Source organism: Gavialis gangeticus, unplaced genomic scaffold (assembly GCF_001723915.1).
Source record: "Gavialis gangeticus isolate Ggan-Ray unplaced genomic scaffold, GavGan_comp1, whole genome shotgun sequence".
Taxonomy (NCBI): domain Eukaryota; kingdom Metazoa; phylum Chordata; order Crocodylia; family Gavialidae; genus Gavialis; species Gavialis gangeticus.
The window spans coordinates 15,211,239-15,228,258 of record NW_017728980.1 but is presented as its reverse complement, the minus strand read 5'-3'; the positions used below and the strand labels follow the sequence as shown (position 1 = coordinate 15,228,258).

General features: G+C 50.6%; 1 protein-coding gene across 1 annotated transcript; it reads right to left on the bottom strand.

Moving 5' to 3' along the window:
- Positions 1–239: 239 nt before the first annotated feature.
- Positions 240–16,720, bottom strand: HYOU1 (hypoxia up-regulated 1). The gene is made up of 23 exons (XM_019508555.1): positions 16,494–16,720; positions 15,793–15,871; positions 15,306–15,460; positions 14,920–14,996; positions 13,800–13,981; positions 12,989–13,104; positions 11,844–12,027; positions 11,222–11,356; positions 10,329–10,411; positions 10,097–10,229; positions 9,624–9,811; positions 8,757–8,895; positions 8,596–8,656; positions 7,742–7,824; positions 6,996–7,190; positions 6,069–6,268; positions 5,276–5,363; positions 4,612–4,734; positions 4,122–4,255; positions 3,505–3,589; positions 2,799–3,051; positions 1,774–1,857; positions 240–760 (listed from the first exon to the last, which is right to left on the bottom strand). The coding sequence occupies exons 1-23, from the start codon at positions 16,718–16,720 to the stop codon at positions 699–701; spliced, it is 3,066 nt and encodes a 1,021-aa protein (XP_019364100.1). The 3' UTR covers positions 240–698.
- Positions 16,721–17,020: the final 300 nt, after the last annotated feature.

The window sequence follows — 17,020 nt, the reverse complement described above, 5'->3', positions numbered from 1 at the left end:
TGGGCTTTTTATATTTTAAGTCTGGAACTGAATTCTCAGCATCCTCCTGTTGTGAGATGCCATCATGAACAGAAGGAAGGGTAGAAGGGACATTAGCAGCATGGATCTAAGGAAAAAAACCACGAAGGACATTCTTATCTTGAGGCAGGTAGCATCACTTCCCCAATCCCAGTTCGTTTTCCCGTGGATCACAAGGAGAACGTGCTTCTCACTGGCCAAAAGCATGGTGTTTGCTTTATATCAGTACCTCATCTGCAAACGGACATTCAGCCACATGAGTTCCTGGGTACTTTAACACCTGCATCTTCACCAGATGAGTTGTGGCAAAGAGTGGAGGTTCCAAGATGTTTCCTTAAAGCTTAAAAAACATTTTTTTTTTTTACTGATTTTCATCTATGAGAAAAGCCACTTGTGGTGACACTATTGGGACAGTACTGAAACGCAATGACAGCTTGTGTGAGAACAGTCATCTTTTAAACACGTGAAACAGAACAGAAAGACAAAACCCAACTCTCTAAAATTAGTAATGACAAGATCCCCGGGGGGGGGGAAAAAAAGAAAATGTACATCTCTATTGCATTTTGTTGTCATCCTGCTCATCATGTTCCATTTACACTGAAGCTAACCAGGTCCATTATAAAAAAACAAAGTAACTGTTAAATAAATAGATGCTGATGTTAGACGGAATTTCAGGGGTGTTATAACTCATCATTTGTCCTGCTCTCTCCTCCAGCTTCTTGCTTCTGTGTTTTCCCAGGTTCTTCAAAACAAAGAAAAAACAAATAGACTCAGTCAGCCAGCCATGCAAATACACTTCTGCTAGACACACAGCAGATGTGACTTGAACATTTCTGTACTAAAATTAAACTAAATCAGCAAACTCTCAACCTGCAGGGTGCCCACTCTCGGGTAGTAGGTACTAGATGCAAATATTGGAAGGTGACAATTACACACCAAAGGCAAATCCTGGCACCCTTAGGTACGTAACGTGCTACGTAGAATTATACTGGGGGTTAAAAACCGGTCTTTAACGAAGACGATTACAAGCAATCCCTCTATGAAGCCTTCATAGAAGTTTAACTTTTTACTATTTATGGAATTTGCTTGATGTCCGGATTTTATTCAGCTGGACAAAGATTGGTTTCCTCACAGGCTCTCATGAACTAGAACAGTTCTTCACTATTCAGCTTCCAAACACCTCAGGGTACAACTAAGATCTCCCCAACCCCTTACCACCACAATATAGCAGCTGTAAAGAGACCGCTACTGGTTAGACTGTAAGTGTGTTCCTGGCACCATTTAAAAACTGGGCCAAGTTTCACCTGACAGTGTCCCAAGCACAGACCTCCCACATTTTGTTCCAGCTACCACCCACATTTTACAGGAAAATAATTGTGACCTCAGATCAGGCCCTTATTCCATCTTATCGAGCAAGCATTACGTGACCAAACGGTGGCCAGGACACAGCTGAAAGTACGTAAGAGAATGTAACCCTGCACCTGGGCTAAAGCGAGTGGCCCAGGGTTTTCAGTCAGCGACACCTGTTTTTGTGTGGGTCTGTGCTCCGAGTGTTATACTCAGCTCCTCTCTCTCAACGATTTTTCCAGGGCCGACAAAGTCATAACTGCAATTCCAGCTCCAGACACTTATTGGTTGCTGGTCTGCAGGACTGCCACGTTACCAATTCACTTGCAGCAGCCAGAGGGCCCGTCACACTTACTGGCTTATTTGCATTTCACAGTCACTAGGGTTCTGGTCCTCACACAAACATACCTGTATCTGGTCCCAGCTCGTCACCTGCTGCTTCTCTCTCGGATGTAGGAGGTTCTTTGACTGGACTAGCATCCTCTGGTTTACCTGCATCATGTGGGGACAGAAGACAGCAAAAGGTAAATCACAGTCACAGCAGGTATTTCAAGCTCCACATTTCCTTCAGCTCTACTACAGGAGATAAAACGAGAGCAACTTGCCAGCAGAGACTAAGTGGACCAACAGCAGCTCATCAGCAGATTACCAGTCAACTTGCAGAGTAGACCCGAGATAGCTAAAGGGTAAACCGAGTGCAGAGGTTCCTCTGTGGGAAACGTGAGGGCATGAGAAGTAGCCACAACCAACAAGCAGAAAGAGGGAAGAGTCTGGCAGGGATCAGTGACAGCAGAAAGGACCGAGGGGCAGTGAGAATAAGGCAAGGCATTCAAACATGTTAGCAGCCAGTGCAGAAGGATATCCCAGGGGTTGTAACCAAAGGGCTCTGAATTAGACCCATCTTAATAAAGAAGCCAGACCTTGCGCAGGGATGTCTGCCTGCAGCACAGCAGGGTGAGTGCCACAGGGATAAGGCACTTTGCCTCTGGTGGTTAAAACTAGGGGAGTTGTCAGCTACATTCTTAAATGTTCCAAGCAGAACAACCGAGGAAGTCTGAACCCAGTCAGAGAATAGGAGCAACCTCCAGGGAGCCCCAGGTATCCAGAGCAAGGTGGCACCTCTTCCACATGGAAGGCCTGGCCCGATGGCAAGTACTGGAGAATGAGTGGGTGCTGGAGAGACACTACCTCCTGCACCCAGCCCTTCACTTAAAGGATTCTACACCCTGGCTTCCATAGTACCAGGGGTGCTGCATTAGGCTTCACCCATTTTTCCTGCAATCGCATGGAGAACCAATATTCCTTCCTGATGTGCTAAAGGCTTCACTGTTGGTCTCCTCAGCTCTGTGCAGACTACTCAAAGGTACGTTACAACCGACGGTTAAGGTAGAAGATGCCCACAGGGGTACCCACCACCCGAGTGCTCCTCTCACCTTCCCGTTTCTCCTCCTTGGGAGGGATGATCCTCTCACTCTCAGGGGGAGATGTGGAATTCTTGCCCGAGTCAGTTTTAGTGGCATTCTTTTCCTTCTTGGGTCTCGGTTTTGCAAACTTTGCCTTGTTCAGGAGGTACTGCACTTCTCTGTCCAAAGCACCAATCTTCAGCTCTATGTCCTTGGACAGCAAGACCGGCCGCTCCGTGGGAGGAAGTTTATTCTGTTCTGCCAGGGTCTCATTTTTCCAGATCTTCAAAAGAAAGCACAGTGTCACTACTTTCCCTTAAGCACACCACCACTTCTTGGTGCCGAGAAGCAGCGTTAAAATGGTCTCACCCACACCATTTGAACATGCTAACTGACCACAGTCAACACTGCAACCTCTTGTACTTTCTCCATCCTCTTTGCAACAAAGATCAAGAAATCCCAAGGTTGCCCTAAAAACTATTCACAGGCTAGTTACCGGGGAAGCGCCAGCCCTCCCATACTGCATACAGAAAAACACCTCCAAACAAACGCCTCCAAACACTGCGTTTGTACAAGGCAAAAAAGCTAGGGGCTGAGAAGCACAAGAAAGAAATGGTTTGCTGACACGAGCATGCGACATGCACAATGCTCCCCATCCCCGCATGAGAACAAAGCCAATCACTGTCACACCCAACACGTTCTACGCAACCAAGACCACCCTGGCCTTTTTCCTTACCGTTGTTTCATTAATAACCTTCTCTAGGGTACTCAGCTCCACTTCTGTGAATATCTGATCAGGCTCAGGAATCATCCGGGCTCCCCTCAAAGACAAGAACAAAGCAGCATCTATTACTCTGGCCATGCAAGGTAGACATTCACATCAACCGTGTCTGAAACCTCTACAGAATTCATTGCACAAGCTGACCACTTTATCTGGACCTTACTGCACTTTATATATAACGTAACTGACACCCAGCGCCATCTCAGGGTACTGGGAATGGGATAAAGAATCCCCACCTCGCATTCAGTGGTGATGAAAAGCTACTGGGTTGAAAGGGGAAACAAAAGGCTCCAGGCATGATCACGACAGAGATAGGCATACTAGGAGATGGGAAGCTTAGGCTGGAGGAGCCGAGGTGCGTAGGGACAGTCCCCTAGACACCCAAGAAGGTGCGTGCATTATAGGATGTACAAGGACTTCATCCTTGGTCCAAGGTGCAGTTCTGTTAGCGTATCCTTTAAGCACCACCCTTCAATCCCTTTCCTTCTATGCTTTCAGCAGCTTGGGACCAGATTCCATTTGATTCAGCCAATCAAACAAACAAACAGTCTCAGTACGTATCTCACTCTTACTTGAGAAAGATGCTGGAGTGGTTGAGTAGGCTCTCCAGGGCAGCCAGATGGTCCGGCCACTTCTTCCTTTCCTCCACACGAAAGAAAAGGCCCTTACAAAGTTTCTTCAGCTCTATAAGCTTTTCCTTCAGTTCCTGCAAGTGAAACCAAGACAGGAACAAATCTCATCAGATATCTGAAGACATCCAGAAATCACAGAAGCCTGAACTGCACGAGTTCTGCCAGGATACTCCAGTGAATGCAGGAGCACTGTGTCAAACAGGAGCGACACGGACATTGTGCCTACAGAGAGAGCGGTGACCTGCTGGAGTCAGCATGACAGAAATACCACTGGGAGAGCTAGTCCCAGTGCAACTCAGTGCTGGGCAAAATGAATACAAGAGCTTCCAAGTGCCAGGACATCCCAAAACCACGTTAGTATCTCTGGATCAACCCTTGCTCTATCAGACTGAGGGAACCTAGGTCTGTTTCCCACGCACTGCAGCAATACCTTGGTTGTAGCCGCATACCCTTCCTCCTCCATCCAGTTGGAGGCTTCACTTAGTTTTCTGGAGATTTCTTCTCTCTGCTCCTCTGTTGACACAAACTGATATTCCTCTTGGAAAAGCTTGTCCTGAGAAGACAAAGCAAAAGTGTCATCTGTGAACTGCTGAGTAAAAGGAAAACACACAAAACTTTTGCATTTGCTCTCTGGGTGCCGTACGCTAGCACTGCAAGGACTAGGATGCTCCCAGGTGCTATCAAGCAGGAGACCCTAGTTCAGCCCCCAATCTCGCTTCCAACTCAAGCCAGCAGTGGTAGGATGGGCCAACAGTAGGAGCAACTGCAGTGTGCACCTACCCCAGTGTTCTTATCTGACTGGTTTCTTCCCAGTGAGAGCACAACAGAGGTAAGGCAAGGCAGGGAAGGAGCTTTACAAAGGCAAAGGTTTTTTGTTTTTTTAAGCACACAGACTAACTCCTGACATGATTCCTCCTACCTCAGCAGGCTCCGAACTCCACATAGGACTGGGCAAGTTAACACTGTTGGTGGAGAGAATCTCAGTCCTCCAAAGAGGTTTCCCCCACGCATGAGCAAATGCAGCGCTCTGCAGCTGGCTCAGCCCTGCCACCTGCAGCCATTCCCACCTGCTCTGCAGCCCATCTCACTCTTACCTGGGTCTCAAAGATGAAGGACTCCAAGCTATTGGCTGACTTCTCCCTCTCCTGCTTCTCCAAGTCTCTGATGGTCAGGTCCTGGAGTCTGAAATGTGACGTAGCCAGACACAAGCAAAAAGTGGCATCATCGTCCTTGTGCTGGTCATGTTCCCTGTGCTGCCAAGGACTGCGAAAGGGGGTGGCACCTCTCACATAGCCAGAGCTGGGGTAGATGCACAGACATTATGGGGGTCCAAGTCCAGAGGTGAGAGGACAGGACTGGTTTCTCTCAATTCCAAATCCGTGCCCCTCCCACCACCTGTGACATCAAAAGCTTCCCTGATCTCAAGGGGAGGAAGGAGGACCCCTGTATGGAGGATGGGAGTAATTTAAATGCAGTCCTCAAGTGCAGTTTCATATGCAGCAGCGAGAACACCTGAAGTAATCTCTCTCACTGCCCTGGTCTGGGGCTCCAAGCCACAGAAGCTCCCTTGGACGACGCGAAGAGGACACGGGACAGCACCAAGCCAGCTCCAGAGATCAGTACTTATAAGACCCGCAAGCCCCTCACTGCCACCCCACTCCAGAGCTGGTTCTTCCCTTGCCCCAGGAAAGGGGGAACGAGGACTGGCAACATCTAGCTTAAGCAGATACATCTGAGGCCAGGAGGCGCAGGCCTTTTTCTCTGGCCATCAGCTCATCTCCCTGAGTCACACGCCCTACAATTCATTACTTGCTCTGGCTCCCTAGTCCCAGACCAGCCTGCTCCTATAGCTGTCCTTCCCTTTAGCCATGCTCCCATCAAACTCACTTCTTTGCTGAGCTCTTCAGCTCATCCTTCAGAAGGTCCAGCACATCATTGACATCCAGTTCTATGTTTATCTCATCCACCAGCTTCTGCTTCTTGGGAGCTTTGGGTTTCTTTTCCTCCTCTAATTTAGTGGCTGCACCATCACTAGGACTTTTGGGTGATTCCTCCTCTTTCTTGGAGTCTTCCTTTTCTTTGGGATCCTGCATTGGAAAGAAGCAACTCCAAAGTATATAGGCACAAACATGCAGCACCCTCTACCTTGCCAGGTATGCTTTCAAAAGTGACAGCCAACCACCTGATGCAAACTATTGAAGGTCAAGGGTCCACAGACCATCTTTGTGTTCCTGCACTTGCAGTGCAAACCTACAGTGCCATTCAGTGCTTCACAAACACTGATGCAAACCAGCCCTTAGAAGCCTTGTCTTTGTCAGCAAAAAGGCTGTGCTTTTAAGTAAGGTTGTATTTTACCCTGAATTAACCAACTTCCCTCAAGTTTCCATTTTTATTCAGCCTGTTCTCTTGACAGCCAACGGGCAAACATGGGGAGGGAAGGAGGGAGACATGGCGAGGGCCAGAATGAAGCCTGGGAAGGAGAGAGGAGATTGGCTGTGAATCTGAGCAGCAAAGGCAGAAAGCAATACTGACACCTGCAAAGGGATAGGCATCTTTGCCAAACAAACACCAAGGGGCAGGAATTTTCCATCTCTCACAAACACTAAGAAAGAAGGCTGTTTCCCCCGCTGTGCCTCTTAAGGGGAAAGAAGCCAGGGACTGGTTCTCAAAGATGTCAAGCAGGAAACAAGGCTGTGGTGCTGAGCCAGAGCACATGGGGCAGAACTGCTTATGTATGTGCAGATTCTAGCCCATACGTGTACCATCTCAGAGGCACTATTCAACAAGTCTCCCTTTGCAAAGTCAGCTACTCACCTGATCCTTGGGCTTCTCCCCTTCCCCCTTCTCCTGCTCGTCGGCCTCTGTAGCGGCAGCCCCGGTTTTATCTTGTGTCGACGACTCTGGCGGTTGCTGCTTTTCTTCCCCTTGCTCCTTGCTGGCAGCCTCTGCTCCATTCTCCTGGCCCTGTTTCTCCTCCTTGGCTGTTTCCACCTGGTTCTCCTCATCCTCCTGGGGAGCAGGGAGGAAGATGCAAAGTTTTCGTACGGAAACCGTATGTAGGCACTTCAGAGTGGACTGCTCTTGAGGGAAGCACCAGCTGCAAAGTGGGGACCAGGCAGGGCAGAAGCTTTGGAGAAGTTCACCCACATCAGTATGGAATTGCCACCTATAGCTCAGTTTTCTGGCCTCACTAGGAGGGGGACAGAGCTTCCTATGGGCAGCAAAGAGCCATCAGGCCCAGCACCCTAGGCACCTGCAAGGACAACATGGGGTCTGGAAGTAACCCCCCTGCCATAAAGATGCTTCTCCAGCATTACAGCAGGGGCTGCCAAGCAGCTGTGTTCAGCCCTAGACCCTGGGCTGGAGGGCAGGATGCAGGGATTACCATCAGGAGGTGACTGCTATGCATTTATTATACCTGTAGCATCCAGCTGACAGACAGACATGAGCTCCTGCAGCAGGTGCTTTTAAACCTGACATCTGAGAACCATTCCCTGCCTTGCTCCCCATTTTACCACTGCCTCCTCTGGCTAGCACCTGTGCTACCTCCAGTCTCTTACCTGAACAGCCTCTGTCAGGTTCTCTCCTGTTTCCAAAGTTGGGCCCCCTCCTCCAAACAGGCTGGAGATTGTGTTTCCAAGCTCTGGTGGAGGAGAAAGATCAGAAAGTCATGTCTGACTCAGCCTGGCGACCTTTGGTCTCCAAGGAGGGGGTGGTGCATCAGTCCAGTTCACCAACACTGCAAAACTGTCTCCTGGGCTTTAGAACTGATGGGCTGATTCTGCAAAGTGCCTTCCCAACCTCCACGGATACCAAAAAGACAAGTTGTAGAGCAATGACTCCCACCCCTCCCTGCTAGCTGTCCCCAGTGCCACAACCACTTGTTCGCAGAATGGGACCCTTGTTTCTGCTACAACGTAGCCTGGACTTTCCCTCTTCAAAACTGCAATGACCATTCCCACTTGTTATTGCCCTGGCTGCCCACCCAGACACCCTCACATTAGGCATAACTCTCAGCGCCAGCCCCAGACCTAGTACAACAGGAAGCATCCAGTCAGTACAAAATACAGCCTGATGGCCAGGACAGAGAGTACTGAAGCACCAAGCAGGCAGGCAGGACTCCCACTCAAGACACAGCTAAAAGCTGTGTTTCCTCTTGCATTGGTGGCTCTGGCTGAGCAAATGCACCTCCCTCGTGCTACACATATGCTCCACTCGCCGTGGTACAACACTGAGAAATGCTTGGGTGCACACGGAGCAGTAGCAGCAGCAGCACTTGCTCAGGATCACAAGTTACTCTGCTGCTGCAAGTTGTCCCCAGCTCCCTAGGAACTCAGCCCTTGCAGGTAGGCGGGGATCCTAGTTACAGGGAAGCACCTGCCTGAATAGCAAGCGTGAGGGGTTCAATGCTTACTTGTTAAAGTTGACTCCTCCTCTGGCTTGTCCTCAACCACAGCCTCAAACACAGACTCCACCTGGGAGGGAAGACACAACAATGGCCATGATGACAACAGAAACCTCCAGCAGCCCACACAGAGTTGGGCCCAGGGGCTTGGACAGCAGGCTGGTGCTTACCCGGTCAAGGCTGAGCACTCCGCTCTCATCCATGTTGAAGTGAGCTTTGATGCCTTTGGACTCGTAGTCCGAGCGCTTCCTGAAACTGTCCCCGACTCCTCTCAGCCGCACAGTGGTGAGATTCAGGGACCCAAAGATACTGGGAGGGGGGGAGGGTGGAAAGAGAAACCGGGGCACCAGCAAGAAAAAGGAAAAAGGCCCGAGCATTAACAGGCTGAGCTGAAGAGGGGACAAAGGGTGGCTGCCCACAGCTCCATACCAGCTCCCCCCACTCACTCCAGGGCCTTTGATGGCTGTACTCCATTTGCAGCCCCACACACCAGCCGCATTAGCCAGAAGTGTAGCCATGCCAGCATCTACAGTGTGGCACTTACTCCTTTATGCTCCCCTCTGACAGACGGGACCTGCTCCAACAGACCAGATAAAGCCAAGCACTTCTCCATGGTGTCCTGGGCTCAGTAAACAAGCCAAGGAAGCAGGGACAGCCTGTAGAGGCAGCCCTTGCTGTGTGCTGGGGAAAGGGATCAAGTGCTCAGAATCTTCCCTCTATTCCCACAAGCAGCCGCAAAAGCTGGCAACAAATTCTCTCCCTGTCGCTCTCAGTTGTGACGTGGGGCTACTGGCTCTATGGGAAGAACAGAGCTCAGTCTCTAGGTAGAGGCTCCCCCTCTTAACATCCATCCAACCCTCAGTCTCTAATGAAGCATCCAGGCACAAGGGGAGACGCTCAGAGCTGCAGTGCAAATGCTGTGCACTCTCTGGCGTGCTCAAATCAGTTCTGTCCTGCTGCTGTGGCAAAGACAGCGGCCACGCAGCTGCAGCTGAACTTCTCCGGCTGAGTCTGAGCAGCTGCTCGCCCACGCTCACCGTAGGTCATCCTGGCTCAGGAAAGACAGGTCCCCATAGTTAACGTAGAACTCGAAGTCATCCGTGTAGCGGTTGAATGTGATAACCTTGCGCTGTGGGTACGGGGCCATGCGCTGGAACAGGATCCGCTTGTTGTGCTTCAAGCTCTTGGACTTGTCCTCCTCCTCAACCTCCCGGGTGAACTCCACCTGCAGGAGAGGCATGGGAAAGCATCAGATGCCAATGGCAACACTTCCCTTCATGACGTCTCCTACAAAGAGGGTTTAACATGTTTCTAAATACTGCATCACTTGTTGCGTCCTTCTAGAACACAAGGCCCCCTTCCTGTATGTGGTGCCCCTCTCCCTCTACAATGAAACCTCCACGTCTTTCTCATCCCCTCCCTGCCGCACGAGGTTCCACGGCTCAGCTGAAAACCCGTCCCTTGCTGCCCCATGACACTCCCACCCAGGAGAGGAGAGACCTGAGCTCACCTGGATGGGGAAAGTAGCTGCATCCCGTACTAGGAAGGGCTTGACCTTGAAGGCCTTGCTCAGAGTTGCTGCCTGGTAGACTGCACCCATCGCAGCTGCCTCATCAGCATTGATGTTCTTCCCCAGCTCTTCCCTGAAGCCAAGGGAAGAGAGATGTAAACTTCTGCCACAGACACAAAGAGGAGGTTGGTGGGAGGTGGGGGCAGGCTGCCCCCCTGCTGCACACACTTACTTGCCCACAGCTTTCAGTAAAATCTCTTGCACTTTGGGGACGCGGGTGGCGCCTCCCACCAGAATCACCTGATCAACTTCGTCCTAGGAGTTTGGAAACAACCAGGCTGTGCTAAGAATGCACCTTTGGAAAAAATTAGTCTACTGCTTCTTTCTCCCCTTTCCCCACCCCTGCGATTTCTACAGCACTCTGCAGTCATGCCATTTCCCACAGTTTCAAAGGGCAGGGGGCCCAATACCAATGTCGTTCCTGGGGTAGCCCCTACAAAAGCTGGGCCTGAGAAAGTGATTGCTGTATAGGGACAGGTTACAGAGCACTCTCTAGGGCAGCACATTCAGCAAAGAATCAAATCCAGACCAGGCTCCAGGTCAGAAGAGGCAGCCAGATAGGAAGAGGTGAAAGCCAAGGCTGTAAGACTTTGACCCCAAAGGCCTTGTGCTGCCTCCTCAAGACAGCCAGAAGTAACTCTGGAATATAAAGGCATCTCCAATGTGTGCATTACACTGGGACACAGCCATGATCAGGGACAGGCCCAGGCCCCACAGGGGCACCAAGATAGGGGTACTCCTCTACCTAGTCAGTTTGGAGGAAGTGCTGGAGCAGGGGACTGGGCCAATGTCAGAGATGTAGGAGAGACTGGTGCTTGAGCCACTCAAGGCTTTTAAAAAGAAACAGCAACTCGAGCACGAGTCTTTGGTTTATGGGCAGCCAGTGCAGAGAGGGACCACAAACAGCTGCTGAACTAAGCAGCAGACATCTTCTCCTTCTGCATCACCATCCTTGGGCCTTTCCTTTAGACAAGCAGGAGCCTGCAACTGTCAGCAGACCACACTCAAACGGTAGCACTTGTGAAGGAGCAGCCCGTCAATGCCAGGGACCACCACAGGACCTACCAGATTCATCTCTGCACTGCTCAGTGCCTGCAGCACCGGCCCAGGGACCCGCTGGAACAAATCAGAGCATAGGTCTTCAAACTCCTGCCTGGAAACCTTGGCCTTGAAGTCAACATCATCCAGGAGCCCCTCGACCTAGTCAGCAGGCCAGAAAGAAAAATTCAACACCCTGTGTTACCACCACCTTCTAACCCACGTCTTGTTTCAACTCCTGCTCAGGTGCTGAGGCTTCCCAATGCCACTGCTTATCTCAGGAATACAACCAATGCCATCCCATCTCTCTGTGTACAGGAACGACACATGGCACGGTGCCTGGGACAGAATAGGTGTCCAATCCCATGCACTGGTTAACCAGGCAGCAGCAGACCTCCCTCACCCCAACCAAGATCTAAGTTGTTAAAATAGCAAGAACATGAACGGGATGTCACTAACCCAAGCTCCCACCCAACCCTACCGCCCCTCTGAGCCACTTTTATTGCATTTCCATTAACTCTGGCATCCCCTGAGCTGGGGCTTTCCATTGTCTTCACGCTGCAGAGGGAAAGTGCTGCTTCACCCTTGCCCTTCACGCAGGTCACCCCCATCCCAAGCAAGCAGAACATCATGCTGCACATGGTGGTACCTGGGCCATGTGGTCAGCATTGGCACTCAGGATAGTCTTCAGGCGGTTAGCCTCCTTCAGCAGCTTGCCCATGGCCCGCAGGTTCTGCCGCACATCTTTTGAAGGTTGCTGCTGTTTGAAGAGCTTCACCAGGTAATCCCGGAGCCGAAGCTCCATCTCCAGCCCTCCCAGCGTGCGGTCAAATCTGGGAAAGAACAGGAACAAGGATTTAATCTTACTGATTACATTTTGCTTTCACCCAGATGCAGTCAGTCAAGCAGGACAACAGGGATGAATAGCGGCCACAACACTCAGTTATGAGCCACTGTGAACAGAGACCAAGTCTGCTCAGAAGACACATTATCTGAGCCAACAAGAGAAACTCCCCATTTCAGTCTGTGATCCGAAAAGCTTCCCTAATACAGTCAAGACCTACATTTCTAAAGATATTGAGCATTTTAACAGTGAGAACTTACATTTCTAACTTGGTCTCAATATTTCTCCCTAGGGACTAGCAGTTTAGACTTTAAAGGCTGACAGACACTTCCATGCACAGTTCCTATGCAGCCATGAACCTTCTGTACCACTGCACCTTCTCACTTCCTTACCAAGTTTGAGGCAACACCATTGTGCCTTCTGCTTGCCTAAAAGGATGCCCAGTTTCCATAGAATCATGTGGAAAAAGCTATGTTAGAATAGCTGTTACTGCTATACTGCACTGAATCAGAAGTCAACAAATGTGCAGTCTGAACTCTTCTGCAAGCACACCCTGCTGATGCTGCTTTGCTGACAGTGTTCGGCTGAAGGAATGCAAGCAAGAGAAGGGAACTAGCAATTTGACAGTCACCTTGGATAGACCTGAATGGAACCCACGCATCACGGAAAGGGCACAGACAAAGCCCCTAGGTTAGCAAAGGCTGAAAGGCCAGCTACAGACAATAAAGCTACTCAAACGAGTCTTGTAAGGAACACTGTATTGAGGCTCTGCCACACCCGTCAGTTTTAGGGACCATCTGTGCAAGCAGAGGCCGCGCATGCTACATGCAGGTCAGCCTCCCCACACCAGACACTCTACTGCTCATCCCAACTCGTCCAGCGTCTCATGTTCCAATGCTCTCTCTACACCATTCTCTCTGCAGCACTAGAGCCCCAGGCATTGTTCTTACCCAACACCTCGGATCTGCAGTTGAGGCTGAGTCCCCGAGTCCTTGGTCTTCACTGTCTGATACGTCACTATGGTGCACACAGTGCTTCCAGCTCCCATATCATAAAACATTATATTCTGAAAAACAGAAGGCACAGAAGCTAAGACACCTCCTGTGCATACCCCACCCCTACCATGAACAGAAAGGAGAAGGAAGAAAGGCTGGCGTGCGACAGACACTGCCCACTCACTCCCTGTGCTCCAGTCTATTGAGGAAGCGCAAGTTGGCCACTTTGGTCAAATATCGGATTGCAGCAAGTGCCACAAGGACAAGACACGTTCACAAACCTAATTCTTTGTTTCACCCATACTGCTAGCGTATGAAATGTGAAAAGAATCATTACTTTGTTCTCTGAGAATCCTTTGAATGTGAGGAAGCCCACAGATTTTACAAACAGCTTCCCAGCCCCTTGAGAGAGAGGAACCAGGACAGTGCCTAGTTTTAAAGGTTGGGAAACAAGCTCTCAGTGTGACATGGCTCTATAGAGCCCTGGCATCCTAACTGCTAGTGCCCTGTTCTTCCCCCTAAGGAATTTCCCCTTGCTTTGTACACCCCCCTGAAAGCAAAACATTTATTAAGGAACTCGCTGTTTAGCCATACTAGTTCTGCCTACAGACAGATCAATGACCACAGCAGAAACAGAACTAACTAATAACTGCTCTTAACCAGCCAGTCACATAGCCAGTCTGGCTGGCACCTCAAGTCTAGACATACCATCCACCCATTTCAGGGGAAGCAAGTGGCTTCACCAGCCCTCCCAAGCGGCACATACCTGTGCCGTGGCATTGATTTCCTTCCTTCTGAACACCCCATAGTTCAGTGCCACAGCAGTGTTATCATTGATCAGCTGCAAGACCTTCAAGTCTGCCATCTGAGCAGCATGGAGGACTGCCCTTCTCTCTGCCTGATTGAAGTAGGCTGGGACAGTGATCACTGCATCCTTGATGGGCTGTTCTGAAAGGCACGAAAGAGAAACAGTTTTGCATGGGAAGGGTTGGAGCTGGCAGTCCCTATAAGAGGGCTATCAACATGCACGTAGCTATGCAGACGCCACCAGAAGTCGCTGCTCCATGTTAAACACTATGCCCATGCCAACCCAGGCAGAGCTCCAGGGAAATCAGAGTTGTACCACAGATGAAGTCAGTTAACTTGTTTCCATCTTAAACCAGTAAGACTTTAAAGATTCACTCAAAGCTACTACATACCACTGTCTTCCATCGGTCTAATGGTTACTAACAAACATTTCGTGACACATCAGACTTCAGAAATTAATCTGATCTTCAGGAATCCTGAAATCCCAGCCCTATGGATACTGAACCTCTTTTCTGAGGTAAAGCCCCTTGTGCAAATGTGGCTTGGGGCTGCTACCTGCATAGTGTGCACCCATTAACTACCTGCCTATAGCAAAGCAATTCAAACACACCCATTTAATTCACCTGCATTTCCAGTACTAATTGACCGCATTCCTCAGTGTTTTCCTGCTCCACACTAAATAGACCCAGTTCTTCCAGCCTTTCCTGATATCATGTTTTCTAGATTCTTAGTATTTTTACTGCTCTCCTCTGGATTCCTTCCACTTCCCCCCCCCACATATTTCTAGACGTGTGGTGCTAAAACTGGATGCAATATTCCAGCTGAGTTTTCATCAGTGTTTAACAGTGATGCTTATCCACAAGAAACAAGGCCAGGGCCCCAAGCTCATTTCACACTGGCCAAACAGCCCCTGATTGCAACTCTTATTCTGTACTGACTTTGGGCTGGCTTAATCTGGTGGTCAAAGGGTGAAACATCCAACCTTCTCTGTACAAAGACCCCTTCCGTCTCCATTTAACCTGTGTGACTTGAACTGAAACATGAATTGATGCCGGAAAAAGACTGAACACCACGCGTACCTGCGAATTCCTCAGCCAGACTACGTGAATAGTTCAAGATCATGCCCAATACTTCTTCTGGAGAATACTGCATTTCTCTGAAAGTACAAACAACGTCTCCAGTCAGGAGCCAATAACCCACATTCTGCTAAAGAACAGGAGCTTTACAGAGCACCTGCCAACGAAGAATCGATCATTAGCACCACAACCCGGGAGATCGTGGAACTTGCCAAGTAAAAAAGCGACTGAAGAGCTAACTGAAAAATGGAATTTTTTTCAAAAAGGATTTGTCTTGCCAGCAGTGAGGGTCGGCTGCTGACGTGCCAAGGGAGACACTTCCCCAGAAGCTCAAAAGGTAACAGCATAGCAACAAAAGCCTCTGGCTCTAGGTTTCTACAGTCACTTACTCTGACAGCCTGAAGATAGCAGTCTGTCTCCTCTCATCCTTCACCAGCTCGTGTTCTGGGAACCGTGAACGGTACAGCGTCACCTGGGGGTTATCCATGTGCTTGCCCAGCAGGTCCTGGAAATACCTGAATGCTACCTTGGGGTTCTTTATGGACTGTGGAAAGACAGACAGAAAGTCACCAGATAAACCAGGGCTCTTTGCTGAATCTCAGACAGCTTTGATGCTTTCATATGACCCTCACCCAGGTACTTCTTACTGAGTGCATGCACTTGGGGAAGGGTGTTTGTTATGGGAGCCAAAATTGTTGGAAAGCAGACATGAAGTCACAGGTACCAAGCATATCCACAGAAGAAAGGATAAAACAAGGCACAAGAGGTCTGACCAGGAAGCCTGTCACCAGGGAACGTGCAAATGGGGAAATGGGTTTTGCACGCGAGCATCTGTGTAACAACCGAAGCACCCGTTTCAGGGACCAGAAGTCTTACCATTCCCAGCGCACTATCACCAAAGAGACGCTCATTTTCTTTCAGAGCCACAGTCACTGGTGTTTTCCTCCGTGATTCTCTAAGTAGGAAGTAGCAATTAAGACAAACAGAAACAAAAAGCAAACAACATTTGACGCGGGTGAGCAGTCAATGCAAAGAGCCACCACAAAGGATATGGCATGTTTTTCATTCAGAAGGACTGCAGGTGACTCCTTGACAGACATTTCCCACGCACCAGCGGGAAGATCTGGGTTACTTGGATAGCCTGTTTCCCACTTTCTGAGTGCTGAAGGGGAAGCCTCATTCCCCAAACTGAGACTGCTGAATTTGGGGTACAGGGAAGACAACCCACTCATCGCCTCTTTGACCTCCTGTAAGAGTGGGAAATGGGGAGCATCTTCGCCATTCTGTCCCCCTCCTGCCCTCTTTTTCATCACTTGGTGAGGCGATGCTCTTCTCTCGCTACAGCGCCGGCTGTTCTGCAGGACCAGCCCCTTGTAGCGCTGCTTGCATCGGCCTGGCAAAGCCGAGATCGGCCAAGGAGCTCCGGCTGCCTGTCTGCGTTTAAGCAAACCTCCCTGTTCTCTCCTAACACGAACAGCAGCAGGTCTGCAGCCCAGACATAACAAGTATCAAGAGAACGAGCCCCAGGCACAGCCTGCTCGTCCCAGGCGCGCAGCAGGAGGACGCTCAGAGCTTACTTGTTCAGGACAATCTCCATGGGCACCCCAGGCTTTACAATCGCGATCTTCATGGACTCGCTGCCGAGGTCCACCGACATCACCGCCAGGGAATCTGCAACGCAACGGGGCGGCTGTGAGCCACTCACACGCCTGCAGCTTTGGCTCCAGCCAGCCAGCCAAGCCTCCCGGGCTGCTCCGGGCAAGGGCCTGACATTGCCCAGCGGCCTCACGGCCACGCGGAGCATCCCGAGCAAGGCGCTGCTCCCGGGGCCCAGCTCAACCTGCCCCGTGTGAGTGGTGCCCCGCGGCAGAGCCAGGCCGGCTCTACATCGGAGCATGCGCGGGCGGAGCAGCAGACGGGGCCGCCGCGCTCCGGGCGAGGAGGAGCAGCCCCGGCCGCCACCAATCCCGGGGCGCTCGGCACCGCCGCGGCGCGGCAAGGAGGCCCCGGCATACCCATCCGTGCAATGGGCACAGCCCACAGCCAAGTCCCAGCCCCGCGGCCGGGCGAACCGGGCCGAAACGAGCGTGCCCCGGCCCCGGCC

Bases quoted from the DNA above. Each gene is read 5' to 3' on its own strand.
- HYOU1 (XM_019508555.1), bottom strand. From the start codon at position 16,720: ATGCTCCGCGTGGCCGTGAGGCCGCTGGGCAATGTCAGGCCCTTGCCC. The intron at 10,412-11,221 runs GTAGGTCCTGTG...CCAAACTCCTAG, and splicing joins GCAGTGCAGAGATGAATCTG to GACGAAGTTGATCAGGTGAT. The intron at 8,896-9,623 runs GTGAGCGTGGGC...CCCCCCTCCCAG, and splicing joins CTGAGCCAGGATGACCTACG to TATCTTTGGGTCCCTGAATC.